General features: G+C 43.4%; 1 protein-coding gene across 3 annotated transcripts in view; it reads right to left on the reverse strand.

Annotated features, from left to right (window-relative positions):
• Positions 1–3,427: 3,427 nt before the first annotated feature.
• SLC15A1 (solute carrier family 15 member 1) overlaps positions 3,428–19,860 on the reverse strand; it is a 77,094-nt gene continuing 60,661 nt past the window's right edge. For all 3 annotated transcript variants that reach the window (XM_068267960.1, XM_068267959.1, XM_068267958.1), the window contains 4 exons: positions 15,247–15,343; positions 13,349–13,492; positions 9,654–9,761; positions 3,428–4,496 (listed from right to left, as the gene is read on the reverse strand). In XM_068267960.1, coding sequence (XP_068124061.1) covers positions 4,293–4,496; positions 9,654–9,761; positions 13,349–13,492; positions 15,247–15,343 — 553 coding nt within the window. In that variant the 3' untranslated portion in view covers positions 3,428–4,292. The remainder of the gene's footprint in view (positions 4,497–9,653; positions 9,762–13,348; positions 13,493–15,246; positions 15,344–19,860) is intronic.

Consider the following 19,860-nt stretch of genomic DNA (forward strand, 5'->3'; position numbering starts at 1 on the left):
TGTAGTTGATTTTATTCGTCCTGTTTTCAAGCTGCATTCAAAATTTACATAATCTTATATGAACGAAGAACAATTTGCATCCCACTGACTATCCCTAGTTGTGTGGCCAAATCTTTAAGGACCGGTTTGCCACTGGGTGAAGCTGCATATGAATCTCCATAGCCATGTCATGCACGACTATAGGTATTTGGATGCGTTCTGCATAAAACTGCAGACAGCACTCATTTTTTGGGGGGGGGAAGCCACATGTGATTCAGATGCAGCCTATTGATTTCAATAGGCTGCCTGCAATTCCGTATCCGAAATCACATGTGGAAAATGGCCACAATTCATGGCTGAAGGAAATAGGCCCTTAAACCAGAATTATTAAAGTGTACCTGTGACAAAAATGTTCAAAAGACAGATGCTTTGTCAGGCTAGTCTGGTCAGTGACTATAGGTCAGGCTGTATGCCCATATGACTGACCTCTAGCCCAACCCTAACACCTGCACAAACACCTACCTAATGTAATTCTACAATACCCTGCAGGCAGAAGTAGCATACAGACTGGCAGATAGTATTACCAAACAAGCAGTAAGGGAAAAAGCACAGTATGCCATATATAGTCACCTGAGGCCTGGGGGTAGAGGCAGTCCAGATGATAGCAGGTGACAGCAGGCAGGAGAGGATAAGTAGTAAGCAGTTCAGCACTTAGCAGATGCGTCGTCAGTTCAATCCAGAGTCAGGCCAGGCAGAGTTCATGAGAGTAACCTTCAGTGTTGCCAACTCATCCCCTTAATTACTGACACATCTAAGTTATACAGGTTCCGGGGCTATTTGCACATAATCAGTGCCTTAACTGCAGCTACCTAGCCACAAAACCTGTATAATTCATATGCATCAGTTATTAAAGGGATGAGTTGGCAACACTGGTAACCTTTAACAAGCAAGGGTCGATCCAGGCAGCAGTCAGAGATATCCAAGAACAGGCGGAGTCGGCAACAGGTAATCCAATCAGAGAGCGTGGTCAGGAACAAAGCAGGGGTCAGCAACAGAAGATCAATCTGGAAATAAGCTTGGTCAAGATACAGACAGAGTCAGCACTAATCAGCAGCTGTGAGCGCAGTCTCAGCAATAAGCCCAGCAGAGGCTATCTCACGGGCAATGACTGAGGGTGCTCACCTTGCTTTTATACTAGAACTAACCAATAAAAGGAATAGGAATCCAAAATGCTCAATACTGTTGCAGCGTGTCAGCAGGTCAGCTGACATGCCATGTATGCATGCTGTCATTGTTTACAGCGGCGGAGTGCGTACTGAGGACGCATCCGCCACCTAGCAACTAGGAAGTAAGTGCCGTGAGCTTCACTGACATCAGATCCTCGCGAGATCCAGAGGCTTTTGCCTCAGCGCGGGTCTCGGTGTTCCGCCGCCATGAGCGGTGAGATGTTACATGCTTACCTTAGTAGCGACAAAAAGAGTTCATAAACGCTCTAGACCCCCAAACCTCATACCAGTCGGTGCAGGACCAGGCAAGCCAAACCATAGAAGATAAGCAAACAAAAAAGGAGGATCCGCAAGCCAGACCAAGTAGAGGTATAAAAAGGTTGTAGTTTATTAGAAAAATCCACAGACATGGCAATAAAATCACAGGATCAACTCACGCGTATCGGGCCTACCATCTGCCCTTAATCGTAGTTCACGATTAAGGGCAGATGGTAGGCCCGATACGCGTGAGTTGATCCTGTGATTTTATTGCCATGTCTGTGGATTTTTCTAATAAACTGCAACCTTTTTATACCTCTACTTGGTCTGGCTTGCGGATCCTCCTTTTTTGTTTGCTTACCTTAGTAGATAGTGAATAGTCCAGAGGCTTCCCTCATCTTCCATCATGCCACAGATCCAGCGCGGGGGCCCTCTGAACCTACTCAACAAGGGCTTGTCGAATAGGTTCACCAGCCGTGCTCTTGTCCCTAAACACGCGAGGCAGCACTGTGCAGGTGCATGGACAGCCCATGTTATTGCAGTAGCATGCACAGCTTTTTCCTCCATGCATAAGTGGCTCCATGCTACTGCACAGACTCAGGCTGTCATTGTACCTTTCGAAGTGTACCCGCGGTCGTACACGAAATGGAAAGCAGCTATGAACAAGGAGAGGGTCCTGGTGAGAAGTGATGAGGTTAGTAACGTTAGCATTTTTTCCCCTCACAGATTTACTTTAAGTTACAGAAGCCTCTGTGCCACATAAAAGGTGCCTTCTGACCACTTTATTTACCAGGTTAGTACATAGTACATGTAGATCTGTGCCTAGAAAGATCTTTAAAATATGAGAATCAGTGAGGATTTCTAAATAGCACGTTTCCCCTAAGCAGTGCTCATATGGGAAGAGCCCCTTCCTTCCCCGTATTGCTTTATACTGAATGCATAGGCATAACTATAGGAGCAGCAGTCCTGCAGCTGCAATGGGGCCTGCAGCTGTGAGGGGCACCAAACTCGTACACTCCCTCCTTCCAACACGGGGACCACTCCTTCAGAGTATGTGTTGTGGACACACATGTTATGGATGAGAACATCTTCCGCAGCGCTGTACAGAGTATATATGGTCTTTTCACTTAACTGTCCCTCAGAGGGGCACACAATCTAATCCCTACCATAGTCTTATGTCTATGTATGTATCATGTAGTGTATGTATCATAGTCTAGGGCCAATTCAGGGAGAACCAATTAACTTATCTCTATGTTTTTGGGATGTGGAAGGAAACAGAGTGCCTGGGGGAAACCTATGCAGACATGAGGAGAACATATAAACTTATGGATTCATTGTGCCAGAATGTGTTATATGATTCCTGCTAGATCGGCCTCCGGTTCATGAGGGTTCACCAAAGAGAAAGGGGAGGTGAACCTTTGTGAGACCCCATCACAGTTTTGCTGGTGAAGGGGTGAGCATGGTTTAAACTTATGCCACTGGTCATATATATATTGCAAATTGCACAGTGTTTATTTTCTGCATTTCCTTTTTGGCCACAAAAAGGTTCAGGTGTGGGGGGTTGGTTAGGTGTCAGGTAGGAAGTTTGTGTGTGTGTGTGTGGTGTGTGTGTGTGTGGGGGGGGGAGAGTCGTTTAGGGCTAGGCATCAAGTGGGATGTTTTTTTTTCCGGGGATGGTTGGGGCGTCAAGGTAGGGGGGGGTTCAGTGTTAGTGTAGGCTTAGGTTTAGCCATAGTAATATATGGGTATTTAGTACCGATATTTTATACTTTAATAGTAAAATATCAGTATTACATACCAATATTTTACTATCAGGATTACTAGGCGCCCAAATTTCCATGTGCCTTTTAATGTACGCCTTCATATATGCACAGAATACAGGTAAGCAGCAATGTGTGTGTGTGAGCTGCCCATACTGGATAATGTGTTGGTAAAAAAAAAAAATTTACATAATGAAAAGACAATGGAATGTACAATTTTATTTTGCGGTCTTATAAAATCACATGAAATGACAGATAAATGGTTGCTTTAACACAGTTATTTGGACTTTAAAGGCTCAATAAACATAAGCATACACGGTAGCATAGATTCAAAACCTATTGATAACCTTTCCAGAATTGCTTTATTACATTGTTTTTTTAGATGTCATCAGTAATGTTGTTATTTGTACATACATCTGTAATGGAGACATTATCCAGCACACCACATTCTTATGCTGCAGTAAAACACAGCAGGCTGCAGACAGCATCACTATGTTCACTAGGGTTATATAACTCAGTTTAAAGGAGCCTAGAAATACCGTATGTTGCATTTTTGTCATCATTTTTTCCCTCTCTTCATTGCCTAATTACATTTTCTGCTATGAATGTTTTGTTTTAAACTGCCTAAAGACAGCAGTCATACAGGGCAACTGCAAGGGTGCCACTATAAGGGAGCAGCCCTTGTGACTGTAGAAGGGCCCAGAGCTGTGGGGGCCTCCAACTACCAACTTCCCTCCCTCCAATACAGGTGACCATCCTCCAGATCTGGTGTTTTTGTGGCTACACTTGTTATGAGTGTAATGATTATGATGACCACACTTGTTTCATGATCCTTGCGAGGTGGGCCCCAGGACTGTGAGGGTCACCTAGAGTAGCTTATGTATTCAGACTACTGACTTTTGATACTGCAGGATCATAAAGAGGAGCATTTATTTCTGGCAAACAGCGCGCAGTTCTTTCTTCTGAAAACAAAGCTTATGCAACAGTTGGCAAGAGTCTGTTTGATTACAGCTGAGGTCCGGAATGGCTTGAATGTAATATTTACAGCATCTGACAGTGGAAAGTAATGCTACATTTTGGTTTGTGAATAAGGTCCATCTCCAATTTCAAGACCTAAAGCTTCTTTTTCTTTCTTCTCCTTCTTCCTATTTCCATCTTCATCAAACTGGGCCTCAATCTCTGCAGGATCGATGTAGGTGTAGAAGTAGGCCATGACAGCAAAGATGATGCACACAGCCACCAGGAGAGCAGCAAAGAGAATATACTCAGCCCACTGCAACAACAGCCATAAAGAGGACATCAAGTCAGTATAAAATATGCAAATGTACATACCAAACATTTATGCTGTAATGCTTTATAGAGGTAGAAATGAAGACTGCTTGAACAGGAACAGCATTAGGAAAAGTATATATTAGTCTCCTGTGACCTCGGAATTGTACATTTGCTGTGGACTAAATATAAACTAGTATAGAAGGTCAGAGGTAACATGTATAATTAATCTTCAAGTGAACCAGAACTGGCCAGGAACCAAAAAGTTAGGTATTTGCCTAGATAGAGGTAAGTCTTGGATAGTCCAGAGGCTTCCCATGTCCTCCTCGACTCCGCTGTTGCCGCATTGGAACTCATTGAACATGTCCTACAAGAGCATGGATATATTCTTGAGGCCATGCTCCTTGTCGTGTACAAGAGCTCAGCGGGACTGCACAGGCGCAGTATGGCCATGCTCTTTCATTATGGGGAGTGTGGCTACGAAGGTCCCAGCCAGTGGTGGTGAAGTTTAATTTAAAAGACTAAAATGCGCTCTATGTCACATAGATACAGGAGTTCACAGTCTCACAGAAAAGACAAAATAGCGCGTAACTGCGTTCACACAATAATTCAGGGGACTTCTATATTGTGCCCAATTAGAGGATCACCTTCCATTCACCAGTGCTGGGACCCCCCCCCCCCCCCCCCCCCAATGCGCCCGCACTCACCCCAAGAATCCTCCTAATTCTCCGGAGGTGGGAATGAAGGTATATGGAGGAAAGCAATCAAGCCCTCGTGGTCTCTATCTCTATTCGGCTTCAAAACACACTGCAACTAGCAAATTCGTATGAATCAAGTATGTAGTTTTAGAGGGTAATGCCTTTTGCAGATCTTGACGAATTCCTAAGGTACCGAGCCTGCTTTCCCCAGCTAGTCCTATGGGTAACGTTCAGCGATATCTGGTGGGTTTTTCCAGACACAAGACAGGCGTTGGCCAAGCAGTGCACCAACCCCAAATCCCACTGCTTTTTATCTACGAGGGACACAATCGCTTGTGGAGATGTTGTGGCGGTAAGAGACAGCAAGAGATCACCATGGTACTGCCGCTGGAGGAGGGGAGGGGCCTGTACGAGAAGGGGAGGGGGCTGAGTGTACACTGTGCAGGAGAAGGAGGGAGGAGAAAGGGGTGCAGAGGATGGAGAGACCTGGAAAATGGAAGATCGTTCACCTGTGGTGGTGGAGTGGAGGAGGACACGGGAAGCCTCTGGTCTATCCAGCGAACACAGTGAATCCAGCGCAGGAGACTTGGGCGCACAGGGAGTAACTTCGGCGCCGTCAGAAGACGGAGCTGAAGTTACTTTTAAAACACCATAATTCGGCTTCCAGCAATTGCTGGAAGTTGAATTATTTCATTCCCCACTATCCATGACGGCCTGGAGGGGGAATAGTATTTAAAGGATACCCCAACTGAAATGTGACATAATGAGATAGACATGTGTATGTACAGTGCCTAGTGCACAGATAACTATGTTGTGTTCCTTTTTTTCTTTCTCTGCCTGAAAGAGTTAAATAGCAGGTATGTAAGTGTCTGACTCAGTCCTGACTTAGGCCTAGTGCACACCAGAGCGGTTCGGCTGCAGTTTGCGATCCGCTTGCGGGTGCGGATCTGCTAGGGTAATGTATTTCAATGGGCTGGTGCACACCAGAGCGGGAGGCGTTTTGCAGAAACGCATACTCCCGGGCTGCTGCAGATTTTGGATTGCGGATGCGTTTCTGCCTCAATTTTAAGTATAGGAAAAACGCAAACCGCTCTGAAAAACGGCACTTCAGAGCGGTTTGCGAGGCGTTTTTTGTTACAGTAGCTGTTCAGTAACAGCTTTACTGTAACAATACATGAAATCTACTATACCAAAACCGCTACACAAAACCGCAAAACGCTAGCTGAAACGCTGCAGAAAAATAAGAAAAAGCGTTTCAAAATCTGCTAGCATTTTGCGGATCTGCTAGCGGTTTTTGGTGTGCACCGGGCCCTAGACAGGAAGTGACTACAGTGTGACCCTCACTGATAAGAAATTCCCCTTTTTTATCTCTTTCTTGCTCTCAGAAGCCATTTTCTGCTAGAAAAGTGTTTCATAGATGCAATTTCTTATCAGTGAGGGTCACACTGTAGTCACTTCCTGTCTGAGTCAGGACTGAGTCAGCCACTTGCACACCTTCTATTTAACTCTTTCAGGCAGAGAAAGAAAAAAAGGAACACAGCATAGTTATTTGTGTACTAGGCACTGTACATACACATGTCTATCTCATTATGTCACATTTCAGTTGGGGTATCCTTTAACACGGCCGGGACTTGTGCAGCAGCAGGATCAGCCATATACCGGCTGTATCCTGCGCCCAAGTCTCCCGCGCTGATTCCTCTCGTACGCCTATCCAGAATCTTCCCTCTACCTAAGAAAGTGTCTTGTTCCCCGACCAGTACAGGTTTGCATTCATAATAGGATAAACATGACGTTGACCTGCTTTCCGTTGTTTGCACTTATGAAAATCTGTGTCTGATGATATTGTTATGAAAAATCTGTTAATATGCTTGGAATACTACTACTTGTATGGCAGTGATATTCGAGGTATGAGCTGGTCAGTGTAGGTCCTATGTCAACTACAACACAAGAACAATGCCGTTGGGGTGCGAGCCTGTGACAGCACGCTGGTCCCTATTTATCTGCTCTATTTATCATACTTCCCAACTTTTTGAGATAACAAAGAGGGACATGTTATGCCACGCCTAGAGATGTGGCGAACCTCCGATTTTCAGTTCGCGAACCCCGTTCGCGAACTTCCGCGGAAGGTTCGGTTCGCGTAAAAGTTCGCGAACCGCAATAGACTTCAATGGGGAGGCGAACTTTGAAAAATAGAAAAAATTATGCTGGCCAGAAAAGTGATGGAAAACATGTTTTAAGGGGTCTAACACCTGGAGGGGGGCATGGATGAGTGGGATAGACACCAAAAGCCCCGGGGAAAAATCTGGATTTGACGCAAAGCAGCGTTTTAAGGGCAGAAATCACATTGAATGCTAAATTGCAGGCCTAAAGTGCTTTCAAACATCTTACATGTGTATACATCAATCAGGGAGTGTAATTAGAGTTCTGCTTCATACTGACACACCAAACTCACTGTGTAACACACCGCAAACAGCTGTTTGTGTAGTGACGGCCGTACTGGACTGGTGCGCACCATGGCCAGAGTGCAGGCCGTGGCAGTTTTCCAGCCCATATGGTCGCCGGGCTGTGGTAGCTCAATGATAGAACAACAGTGACTGTCCAGCTGATCGAATTTGGTCTGTCCACAATGAAGCAATTACCTTATTATCTTCTTGTATATAGGTAGGCATAGGTAGGAGTCCCAGTATAGGTAGGTAGGCATAGGTAGAAGTCCCAGTATAGGTAGGTAGGCATAGGTAGGAGACCCAGTATAGGTAGGTAGGCATAGGTAGGTGTCCCAGTAGTTAGCTAGGCATAGGTAGGAGTCCCAGTATAGGTAGGTAGGCATAGGTAGGTCCCCTAGTATAGATAGGTAGGTAGGTGTCCCCGTATAGGTAAGTAGGTGCCCAGTAGTTAGGTAGGCATAGGTAGGTGTCCCAGTATAGATAGTTAGGCAGGGCCTGGCTGGCTCAGTAATAACAATTAGCAAGGTCCAGCTGCAACAGATAGGGCTGTATAATGTCAGTGTCAGTGAGCAACACACACAAAAAAAAAACACATCAGGAAAACATTAGCTGTCAAAAGAGAGCTGAGGGGTGCTATTTTAGCAATAACAATCAGCCAGGAGCAAGCCAAGAGCCTAACTAATCTTTCCCTAGGAGAACAAGTCTGCAGCAGCTGTCCCTAGTCTGTCTAGCAGGCACACGAGTGAGTATCATGGCCAGCGAGCCTGCCTTATATAAGGGGGGTGGGGCTCTAGGGCTTAGTGTAGCCTGAATGGCTACAATGTGCCTGCTGACTGTGATGCAGAGGGTCAAAGTTGACCCTCATAGTGCATTATGGGGCGAATCGAACTTCCGCAAACGCGAACCCCCAAAGTTCGCTTGGAACCGTTCGCCGGCGAACCGTTCGCTACATCTCTAGCCACGCCCCTGTGACACCTCTAATCTAACCATGCCCCCCCCCCCCCCTTCCCCATCCCTACACCCTTCATCATGCATACTACAAAGAATTTAGAAACCAAACATGTAGTTTTATCATTCAAACCACACTGGTCCCTTCTATCATCATTAGTTTTCTTTAATTTCAACATTTAAAAATAAGAAATATATCATTTCAAACAATGGGAATATAGTAAATCAAACACATTTTGTTCAGTAGAAAAATACATATATTTTCACAGATCTGTACATCAGTCCCCAAAAAGGGACAAATGAAGAAGAAAAAGGGACAGGGGAATTTGGTTCCCAAACAGAGACTGTTGGGAGCTATGATTTGCCAACACAGGTAATTAAGTGTACATAGAACCATTCCCATCATTCACTGGCAATCGGCAAGCACTGCAAAAGCACTGCCAGTAGGTTACAGCATTTAACTATGTACAGGTAGTCCCCGGTTTACAGATGCCCGACTTACGAACGACCCGCCTATTTGGAACATAATGGCATCACAGTGGGGCATCACTGAGTCCAACACTTACAGGTCATCTTAAAGAGAAACTGTAACCAAGAAATAAACATCATCCAAATCAGTAGCTGATACCCCCTTTCCCATGAGAAATCTATTCCTTTTCTCAAACAAATCATCAGGGGGCTCTGTATGGCTGATTTTGTGGTGAAACCCCTCCCACATGTGATGTCAGCGCCTCACAGCCTGACATCACATTGTGGGAGCCTTGTTGCATTGTGGGAAATAACAGCTGTTTCCAACTGCCAAAAAAAGCAAGCAGCATCTCCTTCCAGTGACATCACCTTCCAGCAGTACAAATGTCACCACGTGATATATGTCTGAATGTAAATCAGGGAGAGGGAATATTTCACAATGGGCAAACACTGACTAAATCATTCATACTTAATAATAATTACAATCGTAATTATTGCAAAAATTAAGCACTTTTTATTACATTATTTTCACTGAGTTCTTCTTTAACTACTACACTGTTTGTGAGCAGCTTATACAGACATGTGGAGGAAGCTGTTGCTTACCTGTTCGCTGAGTCCTGCAGCTCCAGCCACAATAAGTACTATAATATTACCAAAAGCCACAGTTAATAGCCATCCTGCCTGAAGAACAGACTTCATATTTGATGGGGCCTAAAGGGAGAACACAAAGTGTATGAGAAACAACTCTGGAGATGTAGAAGGTTACACTGACCATGCACAATTCATCAAACTAGTAACAGCAGCTCTTCCCTTCAGCTGTTACTGCACTTACAATCATGTGGATGTTTTATTAAAGGGTTTTCTCTCATAAACTTAAATATTAATCAGGAGTTTCAGTGCTATAGAACTAGCTTGTCCAACATCACCACTGGGTAAGTGCAAAGCATTTAGCTTGCTACATTTTAGAGTTGTACAAACTGAGAGCAGAGAAGCCTGTATATAACACAAAGAAAATTATATCCACATTCTCGCCTGCTACTCTCTGTTTAAGGGAAAACGAGGCTGGAAACACACTGTCACTTAAGAAAAATCGTGATCGTGGCGATTTTACCGTGATTTTAATGCAAGTCAATGGGAGCGGGTTTTTTTTAAATGCTCAGAAAGCACTGATGGTCAGAAAAGTGCTCAGAAAATGCTCACAGTGTGCCTACAGCCCTTTAGAGATTAAACAACATTATTACCTTAAACTGCAGTATAATAAAACAACCACAAGATGTCACTGTGTGTAAAATGTGATGATGATCTTCATGGGATTGTTATTTCCTATTATTCTCTGTGTTCCTCTGTGTTCTAAGTAAGCTGCATTTCCTGATGGTGGTGTATGATATATCTCTGAATGTTTTTCTTCAGTAAAGAGTTCTAACTTATTATACTGGGTGCCTGTCTCTGTGTACAGAACACTCTGCTCCATCAAAAACAATGCTGAAAATGCCTCCATCTTTATAGATGTAGCAGCAAATTGCCTACTCTTCCTCCGTATACCTATCCGTGCAATAAATCAAAGACATAGAAGTCCTCCAGCCCATCAGATGTTGATGGTAGAACTAGTCCAAGACTCAATGCCCCCTCCTTGTGAGCCACACAGATGACCAGCTGTGTGACCACTACTCTATCAGAGATCATGGTATCTGACCACATTTCTTTCTGTTTGACACTACAAGTAGTGAAAAGCAGGGATTGGGGAAAAATGCTTTGCAGTACAGGAAATTCCACCTTACAAACAAAAAGCAGTGGATTTCTTTTTACTTGGGTCAATGACAATTCTGGTTGTCTACAAGAGATGATGACATGGTGATGTAGCATAAAAAGTGACCTTTATTTGTCAATCTGTCTTCTCAGGTTCCTGACACTCTTAAGATATAATGGGCCTGGTGCTATTCCAAGTGATAAGTAGCTTGCAGATGCGAGCTACTTATCACCTTGCCATCGCACGAGGATTACCATCAAATCCTATTGCTAGTTTCACTCGTGCGATGGCCGATCGTTAGGGAGCATTTCTCAGGCGAAAGCCTGAGCGATGCTCCCTATTACCGGGCGATGGGGAGCGAGGTTTACCCTGTGGTGCTGTCCATCAGCACCACGGCCTCGCTCCCCACACATGTGCACAACCCGCCGAACATCCGCCGCCATCTTCCGCCGCTGCATCTTGGGGTCTCCTTTAATAAGGAGACCCCCAGAGCTCCCCGCCGACCGCCGCTCGTCTCCGCAACCCCCCACAAAGCTACAAAGTTAAATGCTTAAATTCTTTACCGCCGCTTTACACCCGCCGGCCGCCGCATCTCGCCGCAAGTCCCCACTGTGTAATTACAGTGTTCGAGTTACTGTAATTACACTCACTAATAACAGAGTCCCGGCAAAGCATCTTTGAATCAGCCGCATTTTCATTGGTCCAGCCTGTGAACCAATGGGGAGCCCCGGCGGCTGAATCAAAGATGCTTTGCCGGGACTCTGTTATTACTAGTGAGTGTAATTACAGTAACTCGTACACTGTAATTACACAGCGGGGACTTGCGGCGAGATGCGGTGGCCGGCGGGTGTAAAGCGGCGGTAAGGAGTTTAAGCATTTAACTTTGTAGCTTTGTGGGGGGTTGCGGAGACGAGCGGCGGCCGGCAGGGAGCTCTGGGGGTCTCCTTATTAAAGGAGACCCCCAGATGCAGCGGTGATGTCATGCGTTAGCATGTTTAGACCTGCTTTTTGCAGGTCTAAGCTAACGTTCATGTCTGCCGGGAAGCATCGCTTCCCGGAGGCCTGCAAAGTGTAATGGGATAGGGTGAAAGGAACTTGCTGGGCGATAATATCGCCCAAGCCAGTTCTTTTAGCACCCTGCCTAGGGCTAAATGCAATTGGATCAGGCGACTTTATAGTCGCCTGATTATCGGACTCACCAGCATTTAACACTGGCGAGTCTGACAATTGCATCAGGCCCATTATCTTCAGTCACTATACCCATCCATTGCTTTACCAATAGCTTCTATATACCAATAGCTTATATATATATATATATATAGGCAATTGATCAATTGCTTGTTTTTAGTTTTGTTTTTAATTGACCAAAAAGCAACTATTGGTTGCATCTTACGTCAAGAAAAGTTGAGAAAAACAGGGTAAATCCAGGAGCATTCACCACACTACATGTTAAATGGCAGGTGCTCTATCCAAGGCAGCTTTCAGATATCTCTGTGACAATCTGAATAAAGATTTAGCCAAAGTACATTGATCAGCGCAATTCATTTTACCTATATAAATATCCCTTTCCCTTAGTGTCGTAACTAAACTTCATGGGGCCCTCAGAAAAACTCTGATAGTGCCTCCCCCCCCCCCCCCCCCAACACACACACACAATGTCCTCACCCCTTCCCATGGTGCCCTTCTGGCCTTGGGGCCCATTTCACAAGGGTCATAAAACAAGTGTAGTCATCATGATCTTCACACCCATAACAAGTGTAGCCACAAAAACACCTGACCTGAACTATAGTCCTCTGTATCAGAGGAAAGAAAGGTTAGTAGTTCGGGCCCCAAAGCAGCTCTGGTCCTCCCCCCTCTAGATCTACACCTGCTTTTCCTTCCTACAAGCTGCTTTAAAAATGTGCCAAAACAGCCTTTACTTTTCTTCTAATGTAGGTAATTCCTGGAATGAATCTGAAGAATGAGTGAGTTTGAATCGGTTTCTACTGTATCATTGATGATAAGGCTTTTTTTCCCCAGACAATACACCCATCCTGTTGTCTGTTGATGTCCTCTGTCTCTAGAGCTGCCAATTACTTGAAATCATCACTAAAAACAAATGTAATTCTTGCAGACCTTCTTGAAGAGGTGACTAAGTCAGCTTTGAGATTCACATTATATACCTTTTTGAATGACAAAATGATTGAAAAATGTAAACATTGCAAGTGTAACAGTATACCGTACGGCACCAAATAATAGGAGATATAAAAAAACGGGTTAAAGGAGGAAGGGTGGTGAGCTTGTCTCCTCCAAGAACAACTCTACAACTAGGTAAAAACAAATGTAAGAAACACAACAGCCCCTTTCTCTGCAAACCTGCTTCTTCAACAGTAAAGTGACAATCTTCTTATCCCAAAACATTACCAGGTGGAGGTGCAGCTTAAAATGTAATGTTTATTTGAAGTCATTTTTATATTACTGAATTAAATATAACTAACATAACATAAAAACAACCAGTAATCTCTTATTTTATGAGAGTTTTCTAATGAGGATAGCTATTGTCACTACCCACCTGAGAGTATGAAAATTCCAGCCCTGTGACTGAGAAGACAACCTCCCCTACAGTGATAAGGAAATACTGTGGAATCTGGAGGGCCATGTGAATTGTGTTGGCTTTAATATCTTCAATGTACTCAATTCCCAGTGTATCAGTGCACTAAAGAAACGAAGACAAAGCATGAATTATGACTACATATAAATCAGGCTAATGTGGTGCATATATTTTTGCCTGCAATTTTCATGACATTTCTGTAAGGCCTCTTTCACACGGGATCCAGAATTCTCAGACGGGGAAAGGCACCTTTTGCAGTGAGTCACATAGTGTGACATGATCATTTTTTAGTTGCCAGGTACTCTCGCCATGTGTCCAATGCTGGCACGCATGGGTTTACAAACATTGCCATTCCGCTCCATAAGAGTGGTACACACTTTCAATTATGATTGGCCAATTGCTTGCCTCCATGTTGTATGAGGGTACACAGATATCGAATATTATGAGCAGATTGTGTAAGTAAACTGTCATACTACATGGAGGCTTTACTTTCAAGCTGCATAATTTGCATACAAACTGTTCAAGATCCTGCATCAACTCTGAATTATTTTACAATCCCTACTAAGGAGATGTGCAGTCACATGGGAGTTGGGTGCATGCACACTATGACATGCTAAATGGATTCAGGATCAGCATATGTCTGTAAGGTTAGGCTCACAGTGGGCGTGGCACTGCATTCCCTGTAAAAGGAGGAATGCAATGGAATGAAAAAGTCGCACATCATGCACACGTTGTGCCACATACAGTGAGGCCCCTTGTACACGTAATCAGTTGCTCTCAGTTATAACTGAAAAGAAAACTGATTTTTAAAGTAATGCCCATGTTTTCCTATGGCACAGTTCACACTTAACACGTTTTAATTGAAATCTTTTCACAATGCACTGCTATGGGAAAAAAACGCGTACTAACACATGCTAACGCACACTAACGCATTAAGTGTAAAAGGCACCTAAAGCATGCAGTCAATGAACAGTATTCTTCACTGCAACCTTTAGGGCTGGTGTGCACCTAAAAGCACTAGCGTAATCGCAAACGCTCAGCGTTTTTTAGAAATGATTTTTCTAAGTGATTCCAGGCATGTGCCTAGCAATCTTCTAGTCATGCCTAGCAATTTTTGGAACATTTTGGTGTAGCAATTTTTTTTTGTACGGTAGAGCTGGAAGTATGCAGCTTTTGTAGAAAAAAACGCGTAGAAAATCGCTCCGTTCTAGCATTTTTTAGAGCGATTTTCCACTTTGCTATACTTAACATTGAGGCTGAATCGCCTCAGAAATGCTGCAGGGCCTGCGTTTGTGTTTGGGAAAAAATCACATTGCTCTGGTGTGATCCATCCCATTCAAATACATTAGCCAAGCACTTTTCAAAGCAATAGCGTTTTTAAAAGTGCTCAGAAGCGCTCTTGGTGTGCACCAGCTCTTACTGCGCGCTTTGCAGGCTGCCATATTAATTTCCTTTTTGAGCAATACCAGTTGCCTGGCAGCCCTGCTGAGCTATTAGCCTGCAGTAGTGTGAATCACACCAGAAACAAGCATGCAGCTAATTTTGTCAGATCTGACATTAATGTCAGAAACACCTGATCTGCTTCATGCTTGTTCAGGGTCAATGGCTAAAAGTATTAGAGACAGAGGATCAGCAGGATAGTCAGGTAACTTATAATGCTTAAAAGTAAATGAATATGGCAGCCCCCATATCCCTCTCACTACAGTTCTCCTAAGGATAAGGGGAAATCCTTTTATATGAAAATAAGCACTGGCACAAAATGGAAGTTGTACTGGCAAATTAAAACCAATAGCTGTTGATTATTTATTTTTTTATTCAGTGTTACGTCAGAGAAAACTTTAGAGGCATATTTTACTTACATCCTTAATGATTATGGTGTAAGAGCTTCCAAAACCAAATTCATTTGATTTCACAGAGCAAATCCTTCCTCCTGGAGTGACAGCTTTTATGTCTTTTCTGCAAAACAAAGTAAATACGTTGAAACACAGATTCTTCAATCAATAATTGTAGAGAAAGAAAGCCCATATACACAGTACCACTCATAATCAATTCAAGATATAACAATTTTATTTCAAAAACTTCATATAGTAATTAATGACATAATGGGGAGTTCAAATATATATAAAAACAATTAAAAAAGACCACATAGTCCTAAAACACCAGCTGCAATAATTCATATACTCTAAACATATGCTTATATATATGCACACATGTAGATAAACGGAATAATTCCTATGGAGATATGCCAACTTGGTGGGCTACAAATGAGAGCCCACCAGTGGTAGAACCCGGGTTCAGTATCTATATAAAGTGCTCAGTGATAATTACAATTCATTCATAAAATCATTCATAAAACAAAGTGCTTGAGTGCAAAACAATCATATACAGTTGAACAAAAACGGACTGCATAAATACCAACTATAATGACAGGAGCAGTCTAATACATGAAGTGCATGAAGAGCAGAGAGTGAGAGTGAAAAAAGGAGATACTTAGCCCAGGACGCTAGTGCTAAAGGCAGCTGGAGAAGACTGGGGTCCCCTCAGACATTCCACCAGGTTCGCGGACGTCACCCCGCTTTGACAGGAGGAGAGGACACCGTGTTTGTGAACGCCAGTCCGGCGTTTAAATAGAAAGAAGAGGGTGTGCGCCGAGAGAGCGGGCGTCAGCCGGATATGACGTCACCGCTCCTCGGATGAGACAAGAGAAGGAGGAAGGCGGAAGAGACCATGCTGGAGCGCAGCATAGAAAGCCGGAAGGTGAGTAGATAAACAGTTACCTAGGCAACCAGTCCCCTGTCATGAACGGGAGAGAAATAGAACTTAAGAACTTTTATTTATATATCTCATTTTGACACTGGGTGTGTTCAATATGGAGGGTTTTATTGATACTCTAGAGACGCGTTGGAATAGGAGATTTGAAACAGCCTTTTCTGGGGCTGGCCCTCAAAGCGGTAGTGGTGTTCCTGATGAAATGAAACAATTATGTAGAACGTTCAAAGATTTGAATAAAGCCTACCTCAAATTATGGTGGAACGTACATAGTCTCAAACAATATAAAGAGGAAGGGATCTATCCCAGGGGCATCAGAGTCCAGATTTTTCCTGCCTGGGAGGTCACTGATGGTTACAGGGCCACCTGGGAGGAGGGTCTTGCAAAGTGCTCAGTGATTGTTATTGACATGCTAATAGAGCATGATGAGAAATTAATGGCCAAGAAAAAGGTGGAGCTCAAGGCACTTGAGACCACACTAATGGGCCTTAACAGGAACACCCCTATCCAGCCTTTTCTCAATCAGTTGAAAATTGATATGGATAACTTTGTAAAGTTCATTATAGAGGGTAAATGTAAAAAACTCATGAGAGACCGTCAGGATTATGACAATGGAGTAGCCTATAGGTGGAGACATAGGGGCAATGAGAGGAGACGTAGGAGATACCCCAAACCTAGTAAGCCCATACCCCAGGGGGGTCCCCAACAGTTACCACATAATGGACATAATCCTAAGGTCCCAGTACCCAGTGACACAGCTTCAAATAGTGATTTTTTATCAGACAGTGATATAGATGCAGAAAGCGAACAAGGAGGGGCGGTAGGAGGCACAAGAACAGGGCCATTCAGGGATCCTTTAACTCCACGAGTGAAACCCTTGAGGGAACAACAACACATGGATCAAAAGTAATAAATCTCACGAACTATGAATTAACTATGGCTGAGCAAAGTGTACTCACAAGGGGACTTACGTTTTCACCTACCAAAAGTCTAGATAATTTTTGAAGTCTTAAAGGATGTGTATCTTTTTTGTAGGAAAGTCGTATTCAAGAAATATTTTGAGGGAGTCCCTGGATAGACAGGTTTTTGAAGACTTGATGGCATTATTACAAGAGAATCAGCAGAATGACCTGGTGAGTAATCGGTCGCGCCTTTTTAGGTCCCGATCTAAGTACACTATACCTTTTGGCTCTTGCCCATTGGTCAAAATTTTCTTTGAAACAGTTTGGAAAGAGATTGAACGCTTACCAGTTATTCCTAATCAGGGACAGAATCTGAGCAAAGAAAAACAGAAAGTCATAAGTTTATCTGATACTGACTCTTTTTTAATTAAGGAATCGGACAAAGGAGGGAATGTTGTTTTATGGCCGAAGGAGATGTATTTAAAAGAAGCATATACAGTAAACAGCTAAAGAATACCAACAATTATGTACCATTACCTGGAAATCCGACCGAGTATTACAAGGCACTATTAGATGATATCTTGGTGATGGCTAGGAATGCAGGTACTATTTACAAAAAAGAGTTTGAGTTTCTTTCGGTTAAGCATCCAGTAATACCGACCCTTTATTTATTGCCTAAGGTACATAAAAATGCCAATTGTCCACCTGGTAGACTGATTGTGACTGGAATTGGAAGTCTAACTGCTCCCCCTTGTGAATTTATAGATTTTTTTCTGCAAAGACATGTGACCAGTCTGGAATCCTATTTGAGGGACAGCTCCGATCTGTTGAAAACTTTGGAAGATCTTACAGTTTCACCAGGTACCCTTTTGGTGTCATTTGATGTTGAATCTTTGTATACTAACATTTCACATGAATGGGCCCTTAAAACCATATCTTACTTCCTCAATATGGAGAGTAACCATCAAGATGATCTTAAGCAATTACTTTTGAAGTTGGCCGATTTTGTTTTGAGTCATAATTACTTCTTATTCAATGGTGTTTTTTATAAACAGGTGTGCGGAGTACCCATGGGCTCGAAATGTGCCCCCTCAATAGCCAATTTGTTCTTGGGCTATTGGGAACGGGAAATTGTTTTTGGGCCACCCTTGGAGGAGTTCCAGCCCTATATTATGGGCTGGTACAGATTCATTGACGATGTGTTCATGCTCTGGGGGGGTTCTATGGAGGACTGCGACAGGTTCCTGAGTGCTTTGAATAATAACAATATGAATATACATCTAACTAGGCATGTTTCTTCTACAGATGTTGACTTTCTGGATATCAAAATCAAAATTGATGCAGATGGTCATCTCAGCACGGATCTGTTTCGCAAACCCACTTCGGTTAATTCCTTATTGCACTATCAAAGTGCACATACCAGGCCCTTACGTAATAATATCCCCACTGGACAATTCCTCCGAGTACGCCGCATCTGTTCTAACACCAATGATTTCTCCTCACAGGCACGAGAACTATCAGATCGGTTCAAAGATAGGGGTTACCCCAGGCGGGTGATCTCGCAAGCATATCAAAGGGCCAAAGTTATGGACAGGTCCCAGTTGCTACACCAGACACCAAGAACCACCAGCCAACTGGTAAGATTCAGCACGGTTTACAATAACCAATGGAGGGATCTGTATCGTATATTTAATGGATCATGGCCAACTTTATTGTCAGATACGACTATTGCGCAATTTATTACTCCAAATGCATCTATTTCAGCCAAAAGATGTCCTAGCCTCAAAGACAGATTATGCTCAAGTTACTTTGTTGAAGGAAGAAAGAGATGTAGAGGTCCATTTAAAGGCAGTTATCCTTGTGGTGACTGCAATATCTGTATGTATATGCGGCCTCAAAATACGATCTACGACACCGAAGGTATTAAACAATACAGGATTAATGGGTATCTTAATTGCAAAAGCAGGGTGGTCATTTATGCGATGACCTGCCCCTGACTGTGGTAAAATATATGTGGGACAGACCAAAAATATGCTAAAAACTAGGATTCAACAACATTTATCAAAAATCAGATTGGCCCAACGAGATCTGGACAATGGTGAGACCTTGACATCAGTTGCATCCCATTTCCTGCTCACGCATGGGGGTTCCACGGTGGGTCTTAAGGTGTGTGGCTTAGATCAGATTAAATTGGGCATGAGGGGTGGTGACATTGTTAGGGCTCTACTTAAACGTGAGGCCAGGTGGATCTATCAGCTTGATAGTATGTCACCATCAGGCATTAATGAAGAAATCGATTGGTCTGGTTATCTAGGATAGTGCTGTTTTTATAACAGTCAGCTGATATTGTGTCTCTTGTAACATGTATGCATTCTTATTGAGTGATTTTGTGCAACTATGTACTTATGTATATTATACTTACATTTGTCTCTTCTTTTTTGCATGTGCAGATCTGATTGTATATGTTTTTGTATCTGCCAAATCGTTTATACATGGACCTTTGTACACGGACCTATGTATGGATTCTGTCATTCTGATGTCCATGATTAGATATGAATTCTCGGGACTTCATGTGACTATGGGACCCCATTCCTTTGGTCAATACAGGCCACCTCATTTGCAATGGACATTTATTCCGGATCTTTTTGGACATTTACTCTGGATCCCCTTTGTGTCTCTGGACCCCCACACCCCCTTTTTTGTATCGTCCTGCCGCCCTTGATGGTAGTTGTGGCAGCACGCAGACATGCACATGGATTTGAACCTGCTTTAAATAGGGGTTTTGATGTGGATGCGCTCGCT

The sequence above is a fragment of the Hyperolius riggenbachi genome, chromosome 2 (assembly GCF_040937935.1).
Source record: "Hyperolius riggenbachi isolate aHypRig1 chromosome 2, aHypRig1.pri, whole genome shotgun sequence".
Lineage (NCBI taxonomy): Eukaryota > Metazoa > Chordata > Amphibia > Anura > Hyperoliidae > Hyperolius > Hyperolius riggenbachi.